Source organism: Hevea brasiliensis, chromosome 2, assembly GCF_030052815.1.
Source record: "Hevea brasiliensis isolate MT/VB/25A 57/8 chromosome 2, ASM3005281v1, whole genome shotgun sequence".
Lineage (NCBI taxonomy): Eukaryota > Viridiplantae > Streptophyta > Magnoliopsida > Malpighiales > Euphorbiaceae > Hevea > Hevea brasiliensis.
Window position 1 is genome coordinate 96,198,271 of NC_079494.1, and position 20,850 is coordinate 96,219,120.

The 20,850-nt window shown below is 31.4% G+C and overlaps 1 protein-coding gene across 1 annotated transcript; it reads right to left on the minus strand.

Moving 5' to 3' along the window:
* Nucleotides 1-18,182: 18,182 nt before the first annotated feature.
* Nucleotides 18,183-20,208, minus strand: LOC110654202 (uncharacterized). Its single transcript, XM_058143111.1, has 5 exons — nt 20,204-20,208; nt 19,100-19,216; nt 18,927-18,994; nt 18,566-18,647; nt 18,183-18,276 (listed from the first exon to the last, which is right to left on the minus strand). The coding sequence occupies exons 1-5, from the start codon at nt 20,206-20,208 to the stop codon at nt 18,183-18,185; spliced, it is 366 nt and encodes a 121-aa protein (XP_057999094.1).
* Nucleotides 20,209-20,850: the final 642 nt, after the last annotated feature.

Below are 20,850 nucleotides of genomic sequence, written 5' to 3' on the forward strand. Positions count from 1 at the left end.
AATCCTTATCAAATAAGGATCTGACGAGGTTAATTCTACAATACAATTATAGGTATGAAAATAATTTAGAATATTAGAACAATTTGACATTAAAAATAAAGTTTTGCCTAAAATTTTCTTTATTAAAATCTAATCATATTATATTAATTTATTCCAAATTTTAAAAGATAACTGCAATTGATAATGAAAATATGTAAAAATAAAAAATATGATGACATAATAAAAGGTTAAAATAATTATAAATACTCTAAAAATAATGAACCTGTTATTCGAAATAATATAGATGTGCCTTCAGAAGTTTAAAAGATCGATATGTAATTTTAGGCAAATGGTGGATAGTGAGCTCGTATAAATAGAAATTTCAATAGTTTTTTTGTTTATACTCCTTTAATATATAAATGAATCCAACTATATCTTTATATTAAAGTCCATATAGGATTCAGTTTTAAACTTTTTGCATTCCAATATTATTTAGGATTTCTAATTCTTATTTGATTAGGACTTATATTAAATTATTTAAATTCATAATTAGTTTAAGACTTTCATTAATGTTGGACTTTTAATTAAATTCCTAATTATTTTAGTTTATTCAAATTAAAATATTTCTTCATAATTCAAGATATTGGTTAGACGACTTGTAATCATTATTTTGATTGTTGTTGCATAAGGAACATATAATTAATTCTAATTTTTTCATAATGAATTCTTAAATGTCGATGATAAAAAAAATTTTATTTGTACCTAAACTTACAATATATCATATTTACATTATTTTATTAAATAATTAATATCATTTTTTTATTTTTTTCCTCTTAACGTACTTAAACCATTAAAAATAAATTAGCTTTCGACAAGTCATTAATTAATTAATTAAAAATATTATCTCATTAAATTCTGTAAAACAAAAAATTTGATACTATTTTTTTCACTTAATAAAAAAATCAGAATTTGCTTTCAAATCATATAATAGAATATAATATCTTTTAATTAAAAAAAAATAAAATATAGGATAAAAATATGTTTTAATTAGTTTAATGTAAAAGAATATCAATTTGTTTAAAGTGATCAAACTTTCACGGATAATGACAAGTTTAGCCAATTTAATTAGAAAGAAACAATCCTAACAAATTGCTACGTTCTACAGCCATATTTTTATTTATTTAGAAAGAAAATCGGCAGTCTTTTTTCTTATTCCCTCCAAAAAAAAAATTAATAATACCCTAATATATAAGAAGTGTACTTCAACCTTCCATCTCTTCCTTATATTTTTATGCATCCCAATACTCCTTTGTCTTCTTAGCTATTTTCTTTTCACTATTTTTGCTCTAATCGGTGGTTGCGCTCATCACTTGTAAGTGCCTTGCCTTTTATTTATATATTCCTTTTTTTTTAATGATTCCCTATAGATATTTCATGGATATAAATTTTAGGGTTTTATTATTTGTGAAATTTTAAAACCTTTGTTTCAATGGCTCTCTACATATGGTTACGAATATTAATTTTAGGTTTTTATTATTTATGAAATTTGTGATAATAAATCAATATAATTATTTGACCATTGGATTTGATATATAATAATTTTAGGTTTTTATATTAAAAAAAGGTTGTATGATTTATATTTGCTTTCAAATTTTATGAAATTCAACATTTTAATGATCATGCAAATATATTACATTATAGTTACAATGCTTTATATTAATCATTGTTTGATTGTGTATTTGTATTTGGGTTTTTTACAATTTCTTTTATACAATTTCGTTCCATCCTAATATCAGTGATAATATATTTTTTTACTGAATTATTATTGCCTTGTATTTGCATAATTGTTGATCACTAGATTTTTATTGATATTAGAATGAAAACAGTTGAATCTCCCACTAAAGTGACACATTACAGTGCCAAACGATAAAAAAAAAATTAAAGAAAAAAATTGGGCATTGAAACTGTGTAAATGATTGAATTTTAGACTTTTAGTATATATATATAATATTTTTAAGAAGTAATTAATCTCAAAAAAATTGAAAAAGGTAAAAGACAAAAAAAAAACATGGTTCACAGAGCAATGAAAATAATTTTAGTATATTTATATTGTAGAAAACTAAGTAATCTAAAAAAATCAAAAATAAAAAAATCGTAACAATGAAGGTGAAAAGTTAAAAAAAATATATGGCACTATTCATAGGTTTAAAGGATTGAGTGCTAATATATATAAAATAGTGAAAAATAAATAATCTAAAAAAATAATTTTTAAGAAATAAAAACATAAAAATAAAGAATATTGTTCATATGAAGAACAAAAACATTTTTTCTAAATGACAAAAAAAAGATTTTAGTATATTTATATTGCGAAAAGTAAATAACCTAAATAAAAAAAAATAAAAAAAAAAACAGAAACACTACTCTCTCTCTCTCTCTCTATAGATATATATATATATATATAATGTAGATTGACTTTATTTCAACCTATTAAATTAAGTAAATTAATTTATTATATTATAAAAAATCTGAACCATAATAGTAAACTTTTAAAATATTTATTGAAACCACTACTATTATTGCTAAAATCTGCAGCACATAAGTTTTTTTCTTAGTTGAAATGATTGTGAATTTAAAATTATAAATTGTACAAAAATAAATATATAAAATAAAAAAAAGATAAAAATAATTATTAACTAAAAATAGTAAAAGTATTCTTAAACTTTTATCCACAGGTTGGATTTTTTTAGATAAATTATTTTGTATATGATATCAAAATATTTTTAACTAAAAGGTTTGGACACTTCAATTTAAATTTATTTTATTAATCAATATATTAAAATAAAATAAATTAAACACGTATTTATTTACACTTCAAGCTTTATAAAATTTTTTATAGTTAAATAATGAACTTTTAAGATTAGGGAGTTAGATATATTATTGATACTATAATGTCTTCATGTTATTGCCATTATTATTTATTTCTTTTACTTAAAACTTCAATGTGTTCAATTTTATTTTTAGATCTTAATGTGTTATTTTTCTTATAATTTATTTTTTCTATTATTGATATTGATGACTTTTGGATAAATATTAAATAATCAGTCTTGAATTGAACAACCATGGCACCAAGTCGCAAGAAAAGAGTAACTGCTGGTGGACAACACCCATCACAAGGTCAACATGGCTGTACACCAACAAATTCTTCATTATGTAGAACAATAAGCAATCCACCAAATAGGTCAAATGTGATTGGTAATGAGTCTACACCATCAAATTCATTATTACCCAACACAATTAGCAATCCATCAATTACCTCAAATGTGATTGATAATGTGTCAACCACACCAAATGAATCAACGACTGTTGAACCAGTAAATAGTGAAGGTAATTTTTTTCCTTTTAGCTTTCATAAGGTTTTAATACTCACATTTTTTTATCATAATGCAGCTTGTCTAATAAAAAAGAGAGGTCGCGGTATAGCTAGAGGTTTCGAGGTGAAAAAGCGTATGAAAGAGGGACAAAAAATAAAGGGTGTCATGATAAAAAAAGGAATGCATCTACCAGCTACCAGTTGGTCCAGCTGAAAAATTATTTAAAATGGAAATAGGCGTGATAATTCGATTGTTTGCACCACTCGGAGTTTTTTATTGGAAAAAAATGACTGATGATCTGAAAAAACCATTGTTCACAAAACTTGAGGTTAGATTATTATTATTATTATTATTATTATTATTATTATTATTATTATTATTTACTATTTTTCTTTTCTTTTTAGAAGTTATATTTTTTACTTGTGTATTTGCAGGGTGAATTTGATATATGCTTAAGTGATCCTCACACAAAGAAGATGGTTGATAAAATTATGGCAAAACGTTTTCTGACTTACAAACATCGATGTCATAAACATTATTTAAAATTTCAAACTCCAGAGGAAGCACATAAAAATCCTCCTGAGCATATGAAAGCAGAAGATTGGGCTAAATTGTGTGAACATTTTGAAAGTGAGGAGTTCAAGGTACGTAAAGAACTATTATATTATCATCAATTAATATTGTTAATTGTGTGACACACTGAAAAGTTAAAGTTGAATATTCTATATAGGTTTGAAGTGTAGCAAACAAAAATAATAGAGACAAGTTAGAAGTTTCACATACATCTGGTTCAAAGTCTTATTGTCAGCGCATTTTTGAAATGGTATGAATATTTGACCTTGTAGGTTACATTTAAATCATTTCAATGAGCTTATTTACTATTAAATGTATTAACTTTAAATTGAAATTTTCATATCTTTCAAATATAGGAACTTTTGGAGGAAGATTTAGAGAAAGATTTGAATGAAAATATAGAAGCAAATTTAGATGAAAATTCTGAGCAAATGCATGAAGACCCTATTGAGCTGAAACTTTATTTTGACACTCACCATAAGAAAGATGGCACATGGACCCATCCACAAGCTCAAGAGAATTATGTAAGTGATTTTAATATTTTTTTTATCATAATTTATGTAGTTCTTGGAATATTTGAATTAAATTATAATGTTTGTAGGAGCAAATGAAAGCTCTTTGTAAGCAAGCAATAGATGAAGGCACTGAAATCAGTGGACGTCAAATTCTAGAGAAAGTACTAAAGTCAAAATCTGGTTATGCTCGTGGACTTGGTTATGAGATGAAGCCAATTAGTTCTAAAGATTTGGAATTTGAAGCTATTCTACAAGCTGAAAAGATGACAGCTGAAAAAAGAACCAATGAATTAACAGAGCAAATTAAAAATCAAGAAGAACAAATAAAAACTAAGTATTCTACTAACAATGATTTGCGAGAATCACAAAATAAAATTAAGGCTTTGTTTGAAGAATCGTGCTACAATTGAAGGAGTGAAGGGAATGCAAGTACTATTGTTTGACTTAATTTAAGCATTAATAGTTGAAATTTCTTTAGGATTATTTATACAATTTATTCTATTTATTTTTGACATTTTTTTAACTTAATTTAAGCATTAGTAGTAGAATTTTTTATGGAATAATTTTATGCACTATTTCTATGTCATTTTTGTGATACTTTTCAATGTAATAAAGATATTATTTTAAAAAATAATTTAGTAATTTTCAATTAGTTTTTTTGTCATTATTATTTGTTATTATAGTAACTATGATAAGAAGGTTTTTGTCACATTTTTAATTAATGTCAAAAACGACTTTATCACTATAAAGATTTTGAAAAAATAAAATGTCACCATTAAAAATTTTGACATATTTATTTTGCCAATAGTTAAAAAACTTTTTGTCACATTAAATAAAATATGATGAAAATAATTTTCACAATAATTATTTTGACAAATAAAAATTAGTTACTTTTTAATTTGTGAAAAACAAGTTCGTTACTATTACAAAATAGTATTTGTTCTAATTGAATGCATAAAACTTATATTTTGTCACCCTTATAAATTTTTGATGTAATATATTTTGTCACAAAATATTAATTGTGATTAAATATTTTGTCATTCTCCCAGCTTTATGACAATTATATTTTTGTCAGAATTTCAATTGTGATGCACTAAGTTCATCACATTAATTATTTTTTGATAAATTTTTTGTTGTCACTATAAATATTACAACAAATATTTTTGCCACATTAAATCACAAGTGATAAAATTTATTTTGTCAAAATAACTATCATGACAATTAATATTTTGTCATAATTACATTTATGAGAAATTTATTTGTCATTATTAAAATTTTGGCAAAATATTATTTGTCACAATATAAAATTTTGTTACTATAAAGGTCAATAATTTTACCTTAAACATAAAAATATTGTGACAAAAGTTGGCTTGTTGTGACAAACTTATCTTCTTTTGAGACAAAGTATTTTGTCAAAATATTATAGTTTTAGTGACATGTTACCTTTGTCACTATAATTGCTAATTTATTTTCACAAAATTAAATTTGTCACCATTTACTTATTAAGACGAGCTTATTTTGACAAACAAGATGACAAAATAAATTTGTCACAATAGAATTATTGTGATAAAAGTGGTATTTATAATGACAAAATATATTGTTAGTATAAACTAAAATTCTTGTAGTGACAATTAAACATTTTTAATTATTTTAGCACTATTCACTGTTACTATTTTCTGGTACTATTCATTAGTACCATTAATTTCATATTAATAGGACATTAGTCCCACTTTACATATTTATATCATTTTTAATATTTAATTATCCTTATGAGTATTTTAATTATCATATATAGCATTTTTCCCATGAACCTTTCTTTAGGTTCATTTTGATGTGTTATTTTTATCTAGGAATTTGACTAGGTTAGGATGTCTATTTGGTCACACTTCCTTCATAACAAATGCTCCTCTATGTTTAGACTTGAATTTCAGGTTTTGAATCACTGAATTTGGGGTTATAGAACTCAAGTTATGGTCAAAATACCATAACTGGTCCCTTTACCTCTAAGCTGTCCAGAATTTATAATTTATGGTCAATAAACTTTGACCAGTCATTTGATCATTTTATTGTCATTTTTAGACTTAGGTTCCTTCACAAGATATGTTCCTCTATGTCTTAGGGACTCCCAGGTACAATTTCATAATTTTTCAAGCTTGGAATAGTGAGTTATAGTCAGTGTATTAACCTAGACTCTCAGTCTTATAGGGGCAATAACCAACTTCAGGGCAGTATGTTTGACCCTTTTTTTAGGGTCTTTACACTTAGAATTTGGCAAAGGTGTCTAAATCAATGTTGTAGCCCTAAGTATCATGTTTCCATTGATGTAATTCTACGTCATTTGGACCAGTATAGAGAGAGTTATGACCAAATGAACACGTACTGTTCATTTGGTCATTTTCTAGGTTGGCAGGTTTAGTGACTCAATTTGTGCTAACAATTTGATTTAGTTAAAAGCAAACCTGGGTCAAGTGGTCTTCATAAAAAGTGTAGCCCTATGTCTAAACTTTCCATTGATGTAATTTTAGGTCATTTGGACAAGTATAGAGAGAGTTATGACCAAATGAACACGTACTGTTCATTTGGTCATTTTTTGGGTTGGCAGTTCTAGTGACTCAATTTGTGCTAACAATTTGATTTGGTTAAAAGCAAAACTGGCTCAAGTAGTCCTCATGAAAAATGTATCCCTATGTCTAAGCTTTCCATTGATGTAATTTTAGGTCATTTGGACCAGTATAGAGAGAGTTATGACCAAATGAACATGTACTGTTCATTTGGTCATTTTCTGGGTTGGCAGTTTTAGTGACTCAAATTGTGCTAACAATTTGATTTGGTTAAAAGCAAAACTGGATCAAGTGGTCCTCATGAAAAGTGTAGCCCTATGTCTAAGCTTTCCATTGATATAATTTTAGGTCATTTGGACCAGTATAGAGAGAGTTATGACCAAATGAACACATATTATTCATTTGGTCATTTTCTGGATTGGTAGTTTTAGTGACTCAACTTGTGCTAACAATTTGATTTGGTTAAAAGCAAAACTGGGTCAAGTGGTCTTCATGAAAAGTGTATCCCTATGTCTAAGCTTTCCATTGATGTAATTTTAGATTATTTGGACCAGTATAGAGAGAGTTATGACCAAATAAACATGTACTATTTATTTGGTCATTTTCTGGGTTTCAATGTTTGGTCATCCAGGTTTGGGCAGAGAATTGGTCATGATTTTGGCAAAATTTGCGCATGGTGTCTACATGAAAAATGGGCTATTTTGAGTCTATTTTAACCTTCAATTGGCCTCATACCAATTGGAGTCACACATTTTCAGTTATGGATCAATAAACCCACTGGACATGTAATGGCCCGGCCTACTAGTGATATTGTCCGCTCTGGGCAGAAGCCCTCACTGTTTTAAAATGCGTCAATAGGGGTTACGAACCGCCAAATTATAAATCCAGCATCTCTCTCGTGTTTTGCCAATGTGGGATTTGCCTAGGGTGTTACAATCCAACCCCCTTATGGGACTCAGTGTCCTCACTGAGGTTTTCCCCACCATCGCTCAAGGTTGCATGCGAAGCAGCTCTGATACCACAAATGTAACGACTCAGCCCACTAGTGATATTGTCTGCTCTGGGCTGAAGCCCTCACAATTTTAAAATGCGTCACTAGGGGTTACGAACCGCCAACTTATAAACCCAGCATCTCTCCCGTGTTTTGCCGATGTGGGATTTGCCTAGGGTGTTACAATCCACCCCCCTTATGGGACTCAGCGTCCTCACTGAGGTTTGCCCCACCATCGCTCAAGGTTGCATGCGAAGCGGCTCTGATACCACAAATGTAATGGCCCGGCCCACTAGTGATATTGTCCGCTCTGGGCCGAAGCCCTCACGATTTTAAAATGCGTCAATAGGGGTTATGAACAGCCAACTTATAAATCCAGCATCTCTCATGTGTTTTGCCGATGTGGGATTTGCTTATGGTGTTAGAATCCACCCCCCTTATGGGACTCAGCGTCCTCGTTGAGGTTTGCCCCACCATCACTCAAGGTTGCACGCGAAGCGGCTCTGATACCACAAATGTAACGGCCAGGCCCACTAATGATATTGTCCGCTCTGGGCTGAAGCCCTCACGGTTTTAAAACTCGTCACTAGGGGTTACGAACCACCAACTTATAAACCCAGCATCTCTCTCGTGTTTTGCCGATGTGGGATTTGCCTAGGGTGTTACAATCCACCTCCCTTATGGGACTTAGCGTCCTCGCTGAGGTTTGCCCCACCATCGCTCAAGGTTACACGCGAAGCGGCTCTGATACCACAAATGTAATGGCTCGACCCACTGGTGATATTGTCCGCTCTGGGTCGAAGCCCTCACGGTTTTAAAACGCGTCAATAGGGGTTACGAACTGCCAACTTATAAATCCATAATCTCTCTCGTGTTTTGCCGATGTGGGATTTGCCTAGGGTGTTACAGGACTCATTGAATCCAAACCTGTAGAAAATTGAACACTCCCAATATTCAATCTCCTCCAACTTCCTTACTTCAATTTGACATTCAAGGTACTTCTAAATATCATCAACACATCTCAACAATCCCAATTGCATAGTATAATACAAAAGTACCAAAGTTAGGTTAAACCCTAACTCACAATTTCAACCTCATGAAATTTCAATGTAAATAAACTTCTAATACTTATAAATGCATCAATCAAGATCACTAAATCACTTTATATACACTAAAGTCATCAAAGACCATCACTCACCATGGGTACCAAAAATTTACTCCCCTCATAACTCATCAATTTCTTTTAGTTTCTTACAATTTTCACTTCATTTTAACCTTAACTCAAGGATTAATAAAGGAAGAAAGGAAGATTAGTCACTAACCTCTTGTGACCCAACTTCAAACTTCAACTTTTCTTCTTCTTATGGGTATCTAAAGCTTCCTTATGGATTGGGGAGGATTTTTAATGAAGGGGACTAGGGGTTTTGATGGATAAATGAAGAGAAACTCAAGCTCAAAGCTTGAGCAAAAATGGTGGAGGGGAGAGAACAATGGAGACGGTAAGGAGAGAGAGAAGAGGAAGATGAAGAAGACTTGTGGTTAGTGAATTTTTATCTCTTGTGTCTTATATATATTCTATAATTATTGTACTTTAATTTTTTTTAAATGCCATAAGTCTATTTCCTTTCTTTTCTTTTCTTTTCTTTTCTTCTTCTTTCTCTTCTCATTTTCCAAATTCAAATTTAAACATAGAGGAGCATTTGCTATGAAGGAAGTGTGATCAAATAGACATCCTAACCTAGTCAAATTCCTAGATAAAGGTAACACATCAAAATAAACCTAAAGAAAGGTTCATGGGAAAAAATGCTATATATGATAATTAAAATACTCATAAGGATAATTAAATATTAAAAATGATATAAATATGTAAATTGGGACTAATGTCCTATTAATATGAAATTAATGGTACCAATGAACAGTACCAGAAAATAATAACAGTGAATAGTGCTAAAATAATTAAAAATGTTTAATTGCCCATAGTATACCTAGACTTATTTTCCTTAGGCAAATCCCACATCGGCAAAGCACGGAGATAGTCTTGAGTTCAAAAAGTAATGATATATAAGATGGGGAAACTAATCACTAGAGGCGCCTTTTGGTGGAATAGCTTGGAGAGTTGGAAGAACTCCAGGGTTAAGCGTGCTCTCTTGAGAGAAATCCTAGGATGGGTGACCTCCTGGGAAGTTCTCCATTCCACCTATGGGACAAAACCGTGAGGCTTATGGCCAAAGCGGACAATTCCTCTAGTGGTTGGAGCCCGATCGTTACAATTTGTATCAGAGCCACTCGCGTGTCCTCTTGAGTGATGGTGGGACAAACCTCAGCGAGGATGCTGAGTCCCGAAAGGGGTGGAGAAAGGTCCCTTAGGCAAATCCCACATCGGCAAAGCACGGAGATGGTCTTGAGTTCAAAAAGTAATGATATATAAGATGGGGGAACTAATCACTAGAGGCGCCTTTTGGTGGAATGGCTTGGAGAGTTGGAAGAACTCCAGGGTTAAGCGTGCTCTCTTGAGAGAAATCCTAGGATGGGTAACCTCCTGGGAAGTTCTCCATTCCACCTATAGAACAAAACCGTGAGGCTTATGGCCAAAGCGGACAATTCCTTTAGTGGTTAGAGCCCGATCGTTACAAGAACATTAGAGAAAGGCTAGAAGATATTAAAGGGGATAGAGGGTTTCATTTGGATGAATACCGAGTGGAGAATTCTCTAAGGATTAGAGAAAGGGAGCAACTCATTTTTCTTTGCCAGAAATTATTGTTGGTAGAGAAGATGACAAAACTGCAATTTTAGATATTTTATTGTGTTCTAATCAGGAAAAGAATTTATCAGTAATTTCAATAGTTGGAATTGGAGGATTGGGGAAGACCACTCTAGCTCAAATTGTTTACAACGATGAATGAGTTAAAACATATTTTAAGTTAAAGGGATGGGTTTGTGTGTCTGAAAATTTTGATGTTAAACTCATAATTGAAAAAATTTTAAACTCTATGATTGGTCAGAGACCTGACAATCTTAGGGTGGATGCACTGAAAACAAACTTCATGCGGAGATTAATGGAAAAAAGTATATCATTGTATTGGATGAAGTGTGGAATGAGGATGCACAAAACTGGCTTAGCTTAAGGGATGTATACTTTAGCAAGTGCAAAAGAAAGTAAAATAATAATAAGCACACATTCCAAAATAGTTGCCGAAAGGGCAAGTTCGTCTTCAATTTATGAATTGAAGGGCCTATCTCCAGCTGAGTCTTGGTCATTGTTTAAAAAATAGCATTTGATCAAAGGCAGAAACCAAGCTTGAGCCAAGAGGTACTTGGACAGGAGATTGTTGCAAAGTGTGTAGGGCTTCCTTTAGCTATAAAATCAATAGGAGCTTCGCTATATTGTAAAAATACTGAGTTAGAGTGGCGATCCTTCAAAGAATATGAACTCTCAAATGTGCAAGAAGATAATATCTTGTCAACTCTTAAGTTGAGTTATGATCATCTTCCATCTCACTTGAAACATTGCTTTGCTTATTGTGCCATTTTTCTTAAAGATTGTGAAATTGATGTGGAAAAATTTATATAACTTTGGGTGGCACAAGGGTATATTGCTTCGTCCAATTCTAGCCAAAGTTTTGAAGAAATTGATTTTTCATATTTTAAGAATCTTCTTTCTATGTTTTTTTTCGAAGATGTTGGGAGGGATAGACATGGTAACATAGAAACCTGTAAAATGCATGATCTAGCTATATTTGTTGCTGGAGAAGAGATCATCTCTTCATCAGTATCAAATGAATGTGTTGGGAAAACAACTCGACATATGTCATTTTATCTTGATTATCTTCCAAGCAACGTTTTCAATGCAAAGAACGCACAAACACTCCTTTGGGATAAACAACGCACATGGAATTTGGAAAGCCAAATCTTTCCTGAATTTGAATATTTACGAGCGGTGGCTCTAGGCCATTACGGAAGGGAAGTGCCAAGTTCCATTTACAAATTGAAGCATTTGAGGTATCTTGATTTTTCCTTCAGCAGAATTAGCGAGCTTCCAAATTCAATTGCCAGATTACTGAACTTACAAGTTTTGATTCTTGTAAATAACCGGGTGCGTACAAGATTGCCAGATTCAATAGTTAGACTACAGAACCTGCAAGTGTTGATATTGGACTATTGTTTTATGCTTGAAGCACTACCAAAGGACATTAAACAGTTGGTCAATCTCAGGCATCTTAGCTTTTATCATTGTAATTTTAGTCATATGCCACTTGGGATTGGAGAAATGACTCGCCTTGAGAAATTATATTCATTTGTTGCAGCCGAAAATGGTCCCTCCTTGGAGCCTGTTGCTGGATTGGGAGAATTAAATGGGTTAAACAATATGAGAGGAGAACTAATAATTAGAAATTTCAGATACGTCATCAAAGATGGTGTATCTAAATTTCGTGCTGCCAATTTGGAAGAGAAGCAATATCTCCAGTCCTTGTGCAATGGCCCGGCCCACTAGTGATATTGTCCGCTCTGGACTGAAGCCCTCACGGTTTTAAAATGTGTCACTAGGGGTTACGAACCACCAACTTATAAACCCAGCATCTCTCCCGTGTTTTGCCGATGTGGGATTTGCCTAGGATGTTACAATCCACCCCCCTTATGGGACTCAGTGTGACGCCCCTTACCCGTCTACCGTATAGCCGAGCAAGAAGTGCCACATTCGGTGCCGGAGCGCCCTATCTTGTTTTATCATATCTATTGTAAACTTTTGATGTCATTTAAAACATGTATTCTATGTGTAGAAATTTTTTTTTTTTTTTATATCTTATTTCTATGGAGACCCGGACATAGCCTCCCTTATTTTATTAGCATCTGGCAGGTTCCACTAATCACCTGTTAACATGTCCATATTCATTTCACACATTTCCATATCATATTCTCATGTATCATATCATTTACAATTATTTATGAGATCTCAAAATGAAGTATTATCTATTGCATTCATATAGAAATTCATAGATAATAAATTACAAGTTTTCATTTCAATCTCAAAGTTTAATTACAAGTCCAAAATGAAATACATCATAAACTAGTAATTACATCATGACTAAACATAATGAACCAAAATACTAGTCTATACATGGGCCCTAACAAAATACAACAGATCGGTGAGGTGACTCTGGACAATGGCAGATCTGATCAAAGCTCTGTCAGTGCACTACTGGTGCTGCTGCTGCGGCTGCTGGGACTGATCTCCAGTACCTACGCGATGGAAAACCAATGCGCTAAGCATAACGCTTAGTGGTGCATAATTTATAATAACAATAATTTAATAATTTGAAACAATATATGCAACTCATAATTTCTGGGTCTTTTATATTTTTATTGCTCTTTGAAAATAATTAACATTATTGGGATCTTTTATGATTACTTATTACATTTTAAGTCTTAATTATTTTTTTTTTATCAGTGCCCAAGAAAACCTATAACAAATTATAAAAGTTGGATGTACGGGTGTATACTGGTTAGACAGCCATATGTCTATCCAAAGATATCGTCACATCGCACGAGGCGGCCGTCGGGCACGAGACCCGCTGTCAGGCTTGTAAAGCCAGAAATAAAGTAGGCATATAGCCTGTAGAACAATCATACCAGACATATATTGTCAGTTCATGATTTTCTCGGTAGGCAGTACTGCTATCTGTAGTCCCTAATTGGTATACCAATTTATCCAACTAAATAAATAAGTCTAGGTATACTATGGGTAATTAAATATTTTTAATTAATTTAGCACTATTCACTATTACTATTTTCTAGTACTATTCATTGGTACCATAAATTTCATATTAATAGGACATTAGTCCTAATTTACATATTCATATCATTTTTAATATTAAATTTTCCTTATGAGTATTTGAATTATCCTATATAGCATTTTTCCCATGAACCTTTCTTTAGGTTCATGTTGATGTGTTATATTTATCTAGGAATTTGACTAGGTTGGGATGTTCATTTAGTCACAATTCCTTCATAACAATTGCTCCTCTATGTTTAAACTTGAATTTCAGTTTTTGAATCACTGAGTTTGGGGTTATAGAACTCAAGTTATGGTCAAAATACCAAAGGAATAGTATTTTGGGACATTTTCTGGGTTGGCAGTTTCAATGACCCAACTTGTACTAACAATTTGAATTGGTTAAAAGCAAAACTGGGTTAAGTGGTCTTCATGAAAAGTGTACCCCTATGTCTAAACTTTCCATGGGTAAAATTTTAGGTCATTTGGACCAGTATAGAGAGAGTTATGACCAAATGAACATGTACTGTTCATTTGGTCATTTTCTGGGTTGGCAGTTTCAGTGACCCAACTTGTGCTAACAATTTGAATTTGTTAAAGGCAAAACTGGGTTGAGTGGTCTTCATGAAAAGTGTAGCCCTATGTCTAAACTTTCCATGGGTAAAATTTTAGGTCATTTGGACCAGTATAGAGAGAGTTATGACCAAATGAACACGTACTGTTCATTTGGTCATTTTCTGGGTTGGCAGTTTCAGTGACCCAACTTGTGCTAACAATTTGAATTTGTTAAAGGCAAAACTGGGTTGAGTGGTCTCCATGAAAAGTGTAGCCCTATGTCTAAACTTTCCATGGGTAAAATTTTAGGTCATTTGGACCAGTATAGAGAGAGTTATGACCAAATGAACACGTACTGTTCATTTGGTCATTTTCTGGGTTGGGTGCAGGGAAATCCGAATTTGGACAGTATTTGGCTCAAGTTTTGGATAGAATTTGGGCATGGTTTCTTGATGGAAAATGGGCTATTTTGGGTCTAGTTTCACCTCCAATTGGCTTCATACCAATTGGGGTCACACAATTTTATTTATGGCCTAAAATGTACACTGCCCTCAACAAACACAACCTGCAGAAAATTAACACTTCCAAAACTCAATCTCCTCCAACTTCCTTACTTCAATTTGCATGCAATACACTTCTATAAGCAACAATTTCATCCCAATAGGTCAATTTCAACATTTTACACAAAGTCCTCAACATTTACACAAACCCTAGTTTTCAAAGTTTCAAATTTACACAAACACTACACAATCAAACACCCAAACATTTCAACTAATTACACATTCTCATGGAACCATTTTTCATCACTTAAAAGCAATAAACTTCAAGTTCCATGGCTGCCAAAAATTCAAGGGTTCTTTCCTCTAGATTTTCTTTTTGTTTTAATGGTTTTTATGCTTAGCTAAACATGCTTTTCATGTTTAATAAAGAGAAGAAGAGGGATTAGTGCACTAACCTCTTGTGACCTACTTCAAACTTTAATCTTTCTTCTTCTTATGGGTATCTAAAGCTTCCTTATGGTGTGGGCTAAATTTTTTGTGAAGGGGTCTATGGGTTTTGGTGAGTGAAAGCTTGGCAAATCAAGCTTTAAGCTTGATAACAATGGTGGGGAGGGAGAGACCAAGGGAACGGCAAGGAGAAAGAGAGAAGAGGAAGAAGAATGATTGGTGGGGTTTTGTCTTCTTGTGTCTATTTATATACATTTATGTGTACTTTATTATTTTTTTTAATTTCATAAATCTATTTCCTTTCTTTTCTTTTCTTTCCTTTTCTTTTCTTTTCTTTTCTTTTCTTCTTCTTTCTCTTCTCATTTTTCAAATTTAAATTCATAAAATGAATTTATGTTAATTATTCTATTTCCAAATTTTAATTTGACATTTAAGTCAAAATTCACCTCTAGGGGTGGAATGACCAAAATGCCTTTCATGGTGCTCATCGGATTATTTTTATTTTTTATACCAATTAATAAATTCTCTAAATTTTATTTTATTTCTCAAAATTTTTCCTATATATTTTTTTAATATTTATTTCATTAATTTATGCCTCCTCACTATAGTTTAGGTGTAGTTCCAGATATTTTGACTGTCCGAACAAATATGAGTCGTCGGAACAGTAAATTGTACGGACTACCTATGGTGAGGGCGTTACACTCAGTGTCCTTGCTGAGGTTTGTCCCACCATCGTTCAAGGTTGCACGCGGAGCGGCTCTGATACCACAAATGTAATGGCCAGGCCCACTAGTGATATTGTCCGCTCTGGACTGAAGCCCTCACGGTTTTAAAACGCGTTACTAGGGGTTACGAACCACCAACTTATAAACCCAGCATCTCTCCCATGTTTTGTCGATGTGGGATTTGCCTAGGGTGTTACAGATGAGACCATTTTAATTGTCAAAAACGGCAATGAAGTCGTCACAATGGGCTGGACCGTCTGACTGAACTAGTCCTAGTTTTTGGGCCATAACTTGGGCTGTAGACCTCGGATTTGGGTCCATGAGTACCCGTTGGAAAGCTAAGAAATAGGGCTACAACTTTCCTGAAGAGGGCAGAGGCAGATTCGGAAAGAAAGTCACTGAAAACCTGCCTTGATTCTAGAAACGTGAATGCAGGCTGAAATCTGCATCTTGAATTTCAAAACCTTTCCTAGTTTGGTTTGGTTCCTATCTTTGGGATTAGGTTTTTTTTAGTATAAATACGTCTTTGGGCAGCAGCTAAGAGCATCTCAATTTAGACTTTCGTTCTCCATTTACATTCTAGATTTCTTCTTTATTTCTTCTTTAATTTTCTGTAAGCCATGAATATGAGTGACTAAGTTTTTAATTCAGTTCAAGGGATTCAAGTTCTTATGTGTGATTTGTGAGACCAGGTTCTTAATTTAATTTATGTCTTTTTGAATATCTATTATTTTCTAATTTAATTGTTTTTGATTTGTTGAATGATTTGCTAAAAAGGCCTATTAGTTAATTGTTTGATTTGATCAATTGTTAGTTCATCTTCATAATCCGTAATTGTTGTGTAAGATTTAACATGAGTAGCAATTAGGTTTTATTGATTATGATCCAAATTTTCGATAATAACCTAAGGAAACAATAGAGTGGATTAAATGATTTATGCTTCATAAATTATTGTTTAGCTTAACTACTTCCTTTTCTTAAAGCAGTTATTAATTTGATAAGGATTGCTTAATACCAACTCAATTAATAATTAGAGTCAATAAGAGTGCTAGGCTCGAATTAATGAATATATGGAAGTCAGGGGTTTACCTCGCTGTTTGGTAAATCTACGTTAAGTATTAATAAGAGATAATTCTATTTCTTTTATCTATGATCAAATCAATGCATTGGAATGCGAATTACCTTGGACTGAAGTTTGTTTAAATTGAAATTTTCATATTTAGTTTTTGAATTTCTGATTTATTCTGATTTTGTGTTACAAACACCCCCCCCCCCACAATCTTTGTTTCTTTCATTTTTCATTACACACAAGTGCACGAAATTTAATAATTCAGTCTCTAGGGTTTGACCTAGATTTACCACTTGTTGCAGAAAATATTTCATTACTAGTAATTTTAGTTAATTTTATTTATGGTGGATTTGACACCCATCAAAAACAAAGAAGCAAATACTGGGGGATTGCTCATTCTTTGTGTTTGCTCCGTTTGTTAATTATAAGAAAAAATTTGGTATCATGATTAAACAAAAATGGTGGGAATCTTAATTTTTTAATATTTACAGTTAGAGGGATCTTGAGTCAATTTGTATGCACTGAGATTAAGTTTATTCCTGAGTAATTTTATGATCACATTTTCACATCAGCAGGTGTATTTAAGATAAACAATTCTAGAGCTGAGTTGAATTTTGATAAATAAAATATGAGAGCTCTCATTTTTATTAATTGGACTAAATCTATTGGGTAGTAACCCAATTTATTATAACTTTTGTATTATTTATCCCTAATATGCATTTCTATGTGAAAATTTATTTTTCTTATTTGAATCAATGACAGTAAAAAAGAAATTTCCTTTTTTTTAAGCCTTATAACTTGAACTCAAGACCTTACAATTTTAAAATTATTATTTAAACATTATCTATATACTATCTTCCATTTTATCTTATATTTCAAATTTTAATAATTATATATTTTAAGATAAAATTATTTAGTTAAGCATTACTTAATAGTATTAATTATAACCAGAAAAAAATAATTAAAGTGAAATTTAAAATTATTATATTTATGAATTATATATGTCAAAAATTTTGAATATATATAATTATATATTATGATAATTTAGCATTACGAAAAATATGGTTTAAAACCAGAAAAAAAAAAAGAACTAGAAAGTTCAGATAAATAAAATAAGACTTTCTAACTAAGGATACTCGTTAAAAAGCTTATCATAGTAGCGCTTCACCAGCCTTTGCTCCCAAGATGTATCCATATCATCTTCCTCAGTACGTATGAACCTTAAAAGGTTGAAGAAATAATTAATATACAAGGGAAATTTTCATATCAGGAAGGAGGAGAAATAGACTATGTAATGCATTACAAATTCCTAGAATTGATCCATAAAGTCCATGGTTCAATAGAAATATATTCCCAATTCCAGCTGCCTCAAACTATAACTCCCTTAACCATTTCTCAGTCTAACACTAAATCAAAGAGCTAAAATTAGAAGAAAAAAAAAAGTTGCAAGACAATATATAATTATGAATGCACAGTAATTCACATGAATTTTGTTAGAGACCAGCATACCTATATCCTTCTCTTAGGGTGTCCCGATCCGTTTTAACTGGCAATTTCACATTTGAAGACTTTTCTTTCCCATAGGAGCTAACTGCATCAAATTGAACCCTCCAAAAATGGAACAAAAAATTCAAAACACAAGGATGATTGTAGCCTTCTTCCTTCCTCAGTGGAAGAGACTGTTCATCATCCATTTGCTGTAGGACATAAAGGATTTCACAAATACAAAACTCTCCATTTGCATAATTCCATTTATGTCCACCTTTCAGCTTAATAAAAACAAATAAAGAATCTTTTAGGCCTAATACTAACAACTTCATTTTTCAAATTCTAAAGCTTTAAATCATCAACTAGCTAAACAGTATCGTACCAAAATCATTCAAGAATTTCTTGTGCCGATCGTAGGCGTTGAGGCCTCGAATGTGAGCTTGGTATTTCCTGTCTTTAGTACCCAAATCCATTGAAGAACAAATATCTATAGCAATACAGGGATCAAAATGTTAATTAGCATTGAGAAAGAGGAAAAAGGCGTCCAGACGGTACTGTTTTCTCTCTTCTCTGTCGTAGACTGCCGATTTCAGATACCCAAAAGAAGCCACTTTAACCCCAGCTACTCTGTTGGTTTTGGACTTGAAGGAATTGCTGCTTTCTCCCTCAAGTCTTCGAGTTTTACATCAATTTGCAAATTAGGGCTGTAGAGAGGACAGCTGGAAGGAAAACTGAACGGAATTACCAGGGAAATTTACAGAGGAAGGAATAGAGTGATTTATTTATGCTTTGAAGAAAAAAAAATATATATATCTATATAAAGATAAAGTTATTATATTATTATATTAAAATAACTATTTATAAAAAAGGCATAATGAAAAAAAAAATTAATAGTATATTTCCTTTCCGCCTAATTTGAATAGAAAACAAAATGATTCAAATGATTTTTCACAAAAAATTTTATAATTTTATTTTCTTTCTTATAAAATATGGAAATTAGACTTTTTATTTTTCATTTTCTTTTATTTTTATCCATAAAATAAGAGAGTTGCCTATTTTCTCTTTTCATACTATTTCTTCTCTTTTTTTCTGCCTTATAAAATATGTCTTTATAATTTGTATTAAATTAAGGTTTCGAGTTTTTGTATTTTAAAAAATAAATAATTTTTTTTTATTTTTTTTATATAATTATCTTCAATCGAGATTTAAATTTGAAAATTTTATGATTTTAGAGATGACTCTAATTCTAATGAACAATAACTTATAAATATTTAAATTTCATGTTTTTTCATTATTTTTGTCGATATAATCAATAATTAATAAATTAAAAGGTGATCGGTAAATAAAAATATTCATAATGATAAAATTTAAGCGTAAAATGGTAATTATCGTAAGATATTAATGTATTTTTAAGTTAAGGAAATCAATAGAAAGTTGAAAGTATATAATAAAATTAAAACTAAAAAAAAATCTATTGAATAATTGAACCGTTAGGTGGATCGAGTCATATCGAATCGCTTTTTTATCTGGTTCAATCATAAACTTAGATTAATTTAAAAGTTGACTCATTGGTTCACCGGTTCAATCGGCAGGTTTGATCCGAATTTAACAACTATGCATTTATATCTAAATTAAGAGATTTGCAAATAAGAAAAATACTTCATTTGTGGTCTAATTTAAGAATTTTAACTCTTAAATAATAAGGTGAGAAGTCAATTCATTTTATTTTTATAAGTTATGTTATCCCTTGTTATTTTTGTTATTAATTTGGCTTCGATTGTGATTTGAATTTGAGATTTTATATTTTTAAAGACAATTGTAATACTATTGAATTAAAGTTGGTTAATTGCTAACCCTTGGTTTAGTGCTTTATAATTTTTATCTTAGAAATGGTGCTTTCAGAGAAATAAGGAGAATGGTAAGGAGTTGATTGCTCACTCTTTCAACTCCCTGGACACATATACAAAAGGAAAGAGTCAAATGTATAGAAATGAAAAAACAAAGCATATAGTCTCTAACAATGTTGCCGCAAACAAAGGTTCTCCAAGAAGTCTCAGATGTGAAGATAATGCTCCCAAGCCACACACAAGTCCTAAGCACAGAAAATGGGTGATGAGATAGGAGGAAAAAGGAAGGGATGTTAATCTTGTTATAATCTCTCTCTCTTTTCTCTCTCTTTACTTTCTTGATGCTTCTAAGTCCCTTTCTCTAGCTTAATTTGCATTCTTGTTCGGGTATGAACTTGCAATTGTAAATTAAGCAGAAGGCTATTCTTGGGAAATGGATGCTGCACAATTTGCCAAACG